The sequence below is a fragment of the Haliotis asinina genome, chromosome 13, assembly GCF_037392515.1.
Source record: "Haliotis asinina isolate JCU_RB_2024 chromosome 13, JCU_Hal_asi_v2, whole genome shotgun sequence".
Classification (NCBI taxonomy): domain Eukaryota; kingdom Metazoa; phylum Mollusca; class Gastropoda; order Lepetellida; family Haliotidae; genus Haliotis; species Haliotis asinina.
In genome coordinates this window covers 14773899-14781588 of record NC_090292.1, presented here as the reverse complement: position 1 = coordinate 14781588, position 7690 = coordinate 14773899, and the positions used below count along the sequence as shown (strand labels likewise).

The following is a 7690-nucleotide window of genomic DNA, read 5'->3' as shown; positions in this document are numbered from 1 at the left end:
ACGACAAACATAGTCGCCTCTTATGGCAAGCATGGGTTGCTGAAGGCCTATGCTTAACTGTGACGTTGTAACATTGTTGCACAAACGTATTACACCAACTCAATAAGTCTTCAGTGCAGTGTTGCCTACAATAAGGAAATAAACAGATTGTTTTTATGCTGTCATTTCCAAATTTCCGGAAAACTATCATTATAAATTTTTATGGGGGTTTTAGGGGCGCAAGCCCCCTTTAAAAGTAGTCAAAAGAAATTTAAAATTACAATGTGTGAAGAAAGGGCTTTTTTGCTTGGCATGTCTGTCTTTCCTTTCTTTTTGCTGATGTTATTGAACCAAGCACTACACACATGTCAGTTTAAGTATATTTTATGCAATTCCTCATTAAACTCACGCGTGTTGGGCGTTTGGTGAAAATCAAACGTGCGTTATAGGGCTTAGTAGGGCCTTCAGCAATTAAAAATTATTACTGAACCAGGAATGACTGAACCACCGTTTGATTAATAGGAGTATGTCTGCTGGTTGGTAGTATCACACAATCTTGTTTTCAGCCCGTCTCTCAAAGCCACCGAACACCCACTGGCCCTTGAACTCCTGACATAGTATTTTCACTTAAGAAACCTTTCCCAACAATGATACCTGGCCCGCCTATCCAGTCCATAGGAGTGACTCCACAAACATTGTACCTGTCATAAGTTGTTTAAAACCAAGTTGCGAAACCATACTCAGTCTGGGCGTCCATTGACGGACTCCACTGATAAATCATTTTCCGTTTCAAGCACTCCACCATGCTAATACTGCCATTAGCAAACCAACTTCCACCTCGCACGTATCACCCTAAATTTTGAACTATTTCTTACCAAGGTCTGTGTAGCTCAATTGCTAGACAGCGGGACTCTCAGTTAAAGGGTCACAAGTTCGAAAATACTTGAAAAAAAAAAGTATATGTGATTTCAAATCATGGTTTCAGGTTACTTCTGTCCAAATCATTAAACTGAAATTATATTCAAAACTGTACATCAATACATATGCAAATCTGAACGTCTTCTCTCTGTGCACCTTTTGTATTGTAACATTTACCTCTGTTATCCTTCAATCTTCCTCTGTTTCTAATAATGTCTTGTGATGTAATAAGTGATTGGAAGTATCTTTGGAGAGGAGTTTTATTAGTTGAAAGTACTTATCCCCAATCCTTTTCACACTGTGAATAAAATATGTCAAAACATATATTCCTGAACATTTGACATGGTGGGTATTCATTTGTGACTATCACTGTACTTTGGGTTCAGCCCTTACTCTATTTCAGTTTTGTATGTCTACCTTCATTACGTCATGCCACATTGAGTGAGTATGGTTTTACGCCGCGTTTAGCAACATTCCAGGAATACATAAACGATAGGGACATAAGAAATGGACTTCACACTTTGTACTCATGTCCAGAATCGAACCAGGATCCTCGTGACGAGCGACCGTTTTAACCGCTAAGCTACTCCATCGGTCCCAGTGTCAGTTTGAGGTTAGGGAGATGAACATACAGACAGACAGAGAGACATGGGGATTGCGGCATGTCGTGACTGGTGCTGGGATGCACTGGGTGATAAGTAATACTGTAGAGGCGTTCTGTTGGTCAAAACTGTCTCCCCCAGATAGGAGTTTACAGTGGCCGTGTAACTTACTCTACAGTTATCGTCATTAAGCAGTTTCAATGTATCACTAGTAGTTAGTTGTATCATCAATGATTATACATCATGCTGCCTCAATTTTTTTCACGTCAAACCTATAATCTTTTAGAAGAGTCATAGCCTTGAATTAACTTGATTATCACATATTCTGTAATACTGGTTCATAGGAAGTTATGATAGCTAAGAATTAATGATATGAGATATAAATTGGCAAGATATCGCTAGCAACGGCCACAATTGTAGTAGGTGGAGTTGTGTCACAGTACGGTGGCCATGAGGAACTCAGCTTACGGTTTTGAACCTGGTACAGTCACACCATTATCAAGTGGTCTAACGGTTCCCTGATTCTTTGATACAGTACAGACTATTCAAATGTACTAAGGTATCAGCTGACATTATAGTATCGAGATAGCTGGCCACAAACCCGTTTTAGAACAAACATTCATATTGTGCTGCAATCCATGTTATGAATAACGCTTATAATGTTTTGCAACATGAAACCTCTCACACTGTCTAAGGGATTAAAAATCATCTTTTTCCACCACCAGTTACTACCCTGTATCAAGCAAACAAGACGAAATACTCAGTGGGAATGAAACTTCAATATATTCCGTCTGTCAAATCTATTTATAGACCTCGACCCCCAGATACAACTGCCAGCCGGCTGTACGTCAGGTAGACACGTGCATGTCGATTTCAGGGACATCAGCTGTCAGTAAATAAGAGCGAGTAGCAACAATGTTGTCCAAGTCGCGGCGCTCCTGTGAAAACATGTCTGACGGCCAGACTATCGGATACATATTTGTTTTCTTTTCTTTAATATCAAATATTTTTAGTCCGTGTTGCTGAAACTGATGAGGCACCCGTGGGAGTACCTAACCTCATATACCGAGAAATACACAAATAAATAGACTATTCTGAAACAATATCAGACTAGAAATCAGTACATTCATTAAGGTTATGTGCTGTTTCCTGGGAAAAAAAATTGCTGTCACGTGTTAGAAAGGACATGCCGATTTTGTGTTGGTTAAGGTTGTTCAACTGTGCACTCGTCAATATTCCAACGAAATCAAGGCCGTCTGCAAATAATCTAGAGTGGACCAGACAATCCAATGATCAATTGTCTGCAACAATATGGTGAACCATCTATTTTCTATATAACTTGACACGTTCGCTTTTACTGTGTACAATATAATCTTCTCAATTACGTATCTACAGGTAAGTGTGAAAGGGCTCGTTGACACGCCATTGGTTCCCAATTGCGCAGATCGATGCTCATGCTGTTGACTCGATTATTTACAGACCGCCACCATATAGCTGGAATACTGCTGAGTGCGGCATAAAACTCAAATCACTCACTCCCTGAACATGCTATATTCCGAGAATGTTGCTTTAACTTCAGGTTGCCAGAATGTGCGGTCTCAATTCCACCTTCAACGGAAAATAAATTTTATTACTAATTCTGGACTGAAACCATCTCAGTAAAGTATTATACCCTGGTCTTAGTGGTTATACTAACAGTTTTCTTCCTTTAATGTCAGCAAGGACTCATTTTAACCAAACTTCTTTACAAAACAACAACAACAAAAAAAACCCAAAAAACCCCTCCAACAAAAAGAATTGCGATGAAGTTGGACAAAAGCAAAAACTTTTCTTGATAGCTCTGTGTATCTTTGATAAACCCACAATAGTGGGGCGGGGTGGCCTAATGGTTAAACCGCTCGCTCGTCATGTTGAAAATCCATGTTTCAATCCCTGCATGGGTACCATGTGGAATATTGCCGTGATACATGCAGCCTAAAATCAGTCAACCCTAAAATCCCGGACAAAAATTACCATTAAGTTCAAAAAGTGTTGGGAACTGATAAATGTAGTTTACTCATTTCCATCTGAATGAACAAAGTCACGAATTATGGAAGCACCTCCCTCACACCGTTTGGAACAGAAAATTAGCCATTTCCCAACTGTAACGTATAATAAATAGGTTTCAGGTTTAATTTTCAAGTAAAGACAAGTATGGTGTCACACAAATGTTTCCCTTTCGAACCTTTTCAGTGTGGAATAGTTTTCTCATTCAAGATATGGTCATACAAACAAAAATGTGAGGTAGACTTTGTGAAACTTCAGGTAAGAAAGAGTTTCAGAAAAGGGTTGTTTTCCATTGCAGTGACGTATGTTCACTATAGAGACAGCCCAAACACTTTCCTCGTTATTAGAAATCGTTGCTAAAAGAAGAGTCGATTGTGTAATTGTAACTATGCCATGAGTATTTGTTTGATTGAGACCATACATATTTCTCCAAATGCATTTGGTCAGCAAGCCTGGGCATCTGAACAGAAGACACCCCGCACCGAACAGCTGATCGACGGGTCATTCGGTGCAGCGGCAGTGAGCGCGAGAGACTGTTAGTGACTGTCCCTCGCTGTGTTGCGTCGAGTCCACGCCTCGGCTCGAGCGAGTATGCCTTTGTTCAGAACTCTTGTGTTTGGGCTTGGCCGTGTTCACAACTGACATTTTATCGACAAAATATCACTTTTTTTTCACCTGACTGGATGACAGATGCAATTTCTTTCAGTTGACCCCTAAAATACACACTGTTTAATGTCAGTTACCTTCGTACATACACATGTATCGGGGTTTGTGCATTAGATGATGTGGTTACCACCGCTTTGTACAACTTCTAATATCTCTATACATCTACAGTGAGTTCACAATGAACATGTGTAGTGGTGACCCGAGATTTAAACATGTTATACATGTAAACTTAAGTGTCAGCGGGACCTTATAAGCAGAATATTCACGTGTTTTCATTTATGTTCTGTTTAGTGAAACAAATACCGCAATTTAGTGAAAAATACCGCAAAATTGCGTGGATATCCAGGAGTATTTATCTCACTTGATCAATTTCGTGTAGTCTGTACCACTAGGAGAGAATTGTTTTCATTCGGGACAGTTAAATTCACATTCCACATACACTAGAACAATTCTGAAGCCCCGCAATTATATTGCAACAGGTATTTGGAATATATGTTTTCAAATAAAAATTATTTTTCAACATGCTTCAAAGTTTTCTCTCTCTTTGGATACATGGATAGCCCTCCATGGCCCTTAAAAGGGCCGTTGTGGGAACTTGTCAGTATCAGCGCCTAGATTTTCGAAGCTCTCTTGGAGGTAAGACTTACGACCACTTACGATATCTCAGCTATGTCCAAAAAGCTACGACTAATACATACCTGTCGTAGCCTTGTTTCATGGTCGTATCTTCAAAAAAGATGGCGGCCTACATAGAGTTAGGATTGACTGATGAAGACGGAGATGAAGTGATAAAAGTTCCCCTAGTGTTCAGAGAGCGAACCCGTCAGCTGGACACGCTTGATGATGCCGAGCTCATTAGCAGATACAGACTGCCGCGTATGGCTATCATGCAGCTGACTGACATGGTGGAGCCGTATCCTGGGTGGTACACCCGGCGTTCAGTGACCCTGTCTCCAGAAATTCAAATAACCACATTACGGTTCCTGGAGAAAGGCTGTTTTCAGAGTGAATTAGCCGATATGCATGGCGTCTCACAGTCAAGCGTGTCAGTAAAGATAAGCGAGACACTGGACGCCCTCTGCACTGTGCTTCGGTACATAAAATTTCCCAAAGATGACGCTGCCATAAGGCTGTTAAGTGCAATTATTTTGCCATTTCTGGGTTCCCTAATGTTATAGGAGCCATTGACAGGGCCCTTATCCCCACCAAGAGGTCTCCAGCCAACGAGGAAGCCGTATGTGTGCCGAAAGGGCTACTTGCCGTTAACGTACAGGCCATATGCGATGCAGACATGAGGTGTGTTTGAAAATACCCATTACTGAAGCAAAGACAAATTCGAACAATAACATATCTACGTAAACATCGACAACTGCAAAACACTTCTTTCCACAGGGACAAACCATCGCATCTTCAAAACATTAAGGACCTTGACGCACATTCATGCTCCCGTAACCAATCACATTTGGGGGTCCTGCTTGGGTTATGAAATTAGACACGAGGAGAGGGGCCCTTTATGTTTGTTTTTTGTTGTTATTTTAGATCGGGACATAAATGGCCATATATTTTGATGATGAAGGTCACTTTACATCATGAAAGTAACCATTACAAACACATTCCAATTATTTGATATAGAGAAAAACCCTAAACAATGTTTACGTATGATATTGACATTTGTGTCACTTTTGAAAGTTACCCAAACCTCCTTAAAATCATAAAACTGATTAATTTGTGTAAAAATACATTAATAATAGTAATATTTATTCGGTCCCTGTCAGCATTATTTTTTTTGTTTCTTAGACCTTCAATTCTTTATAGATACATGTATAGAAATGTCAAATAAAATATAGGTGTAATTGTCTCTTCTGTGAATGCATTGTTTCAGAAATGATGCTAATCTTACTTATCAAATTTTCAGTAACAAATACTGTTAATATTCTTATTAACAGGTTTTTGAATGTTGTCTCCAAGTGGCCAGGATCGACACATGACTCGTTCATCCGGCAGAATTCTGCCACTGGGATTGAGTTTGAGACTAATCCTCCGCTGGCTTCATGGAGACTGAGGGTAGATGAATATTTTACATGCATTAACATTGTGGTTAAAGATAATTTTAATGTCGATTGCAATAATTATCAAACTGATTTTTATGTGTCCCTGTTTTGACAAGTACCCATGTAGGCCATGGCTGTTGACACCTTTCTTAAATACACACACCCAGGCTGGAGAGAATTACAACAATGCTCACTGTCGAACCCGGAATGTCGTGGAAAAAACATTTGGCATTTTTAATTCAAGATTTCGGTATTTACTTAGAATTTTATAGCCAATTACTTTTAAAAAGTGTAAGTATAATATGTTAGTGTTTAAAGTGTTTGGATGTTGTTAATCATGAATATTAAATAAAGTAACGTTGACAGTTGCCTCCACAAATCAGCAGGAGCACTGTGGTCCAGTGTACAGGTTAGCCACAAGATAGTGTATGTCGCTGCACACCTTCATAATCTTTGCATGAGACTGCCACCTCCACCTGAGGCAGATGAGGAGAATGTTGATGAGGAAGCACAGCAAATCCACGGTGCTGCTCCTGCTGCTGCTGCTCCTCAACATGGGCTAAAAACAAGGAGGCAGCTTGTAACCAATGTTTTCACATAAATATCTCAAGTGCGCACAGTAACAAATTAATCGTCAAGAACGACATCCCCTGTAAAATTATTACTCAAAATCAAATCGCATACTGATAAATTGAGGACAAAAAATTTGCTTTATATCACCAATCATACAAAAATCTCTCCACTTTCACACCAAAGTGAATGGAATCTGAATGACAGGCCCAGGTATATTAACAATAGTCTGCTTGACATAATTCCGACATATGTCCCTGACATTTTTTCTTTTCAACAAGTTCCTAAGGAATTTGTGGTCAAATATTGCTGACCATGATAAATAATTAAATGTTCCTACCAAATGTGATGAGAATCTGAACAAAAGGAAAGGTGGTCTGATCCGAACAAGACTTACTAGGGGTAGTATTTATCATATTTATTCAATGAAAAAAAAGTGTTCCAACTACAGCTGTCAATGTAATATTATTTGGTATCACTTGTACTTGTTATTCAATGATTGAATTAATAAAATTTTAAGTACAGGAGACAGTGATAGGTTTGTATTCTTTTGCAGTGCCAGACGATCCTCCCCCTCCACGTGCAGACGGCCTGTCTCCACCATGGGAATTTGTTTCTGCACTTCAAGTAGCTCCTGCAGTATGCTCACCTTCTTCACTGAACAAAATATTTTACATTTACTGCACAAGTATCGTTTATGGGTTAGTTCTAAAAAATATTCTTTAGAAGTAATTTATTCTGTCATAGAGGTAATTGTATCAAATCACAAATACAAACATCTGTCCGCAGCTTGGATAATATAAGAACCACTGTAGCCAAAACAGTGTAAGAATGCAATATTGATCATTAGTCACTTAC

General features: G+C 39.3%; 1 protein-coding gene across 1 annotated transcript; it reads left to right on the top strand.

Moving 5' to 3' along the window:
• The first annotated feature begins 4948 nt into the window (after nucleotides 1-4948).
• On the top strand, nucleotides 4949-6863 carry LOC137259361 (putative nuclease HARBI1). Its single transcript, XM_067797037.1, has 5 exons — nucleotides 4949-5216; nucleotides 5390-5507; nucleotides 6158-6275; nucleotides 6430-6512; nucleotides 6629-6863. Exons 1-5 carry the CDS (start codon nucleotides 4949-4951, stop codon nucleotides 6861-6863), a joined length of 822 nt encoding a protein of 273 aa, XP_067653138.1.
• The last annotated feature ends 827 nt before the right edge of the window (nucleotides 6864-7690 follow it).

What these genes read in the sequence shown, in the direction of transcription:
- LOC137259361 (XM_067797037.1), top strand. Translation starts at nt 4,949, where the DNA reads ATGGCGGCCTACATAGAGTTAGGATTGACTGATGAAGACGGAGATGAA. An exon ending in ATATGCGATGCAGACATGAG is followed by an intron (nt 5,508 to 6,157) that starts GTGTGTTTGAAA and finishes TCTTATTAACAG; the next exon opens with GTTTTTGAATGTTGTCTCCA. An exon ending in TGGCTTCATGGAGACTGAGG is followed by an intron (nt 6,276 to 6,429) that starts GTAGATGAATAT and finishes ACACACACCCAG; the next exon opens with GCTGGAGAGAATTACAACAA.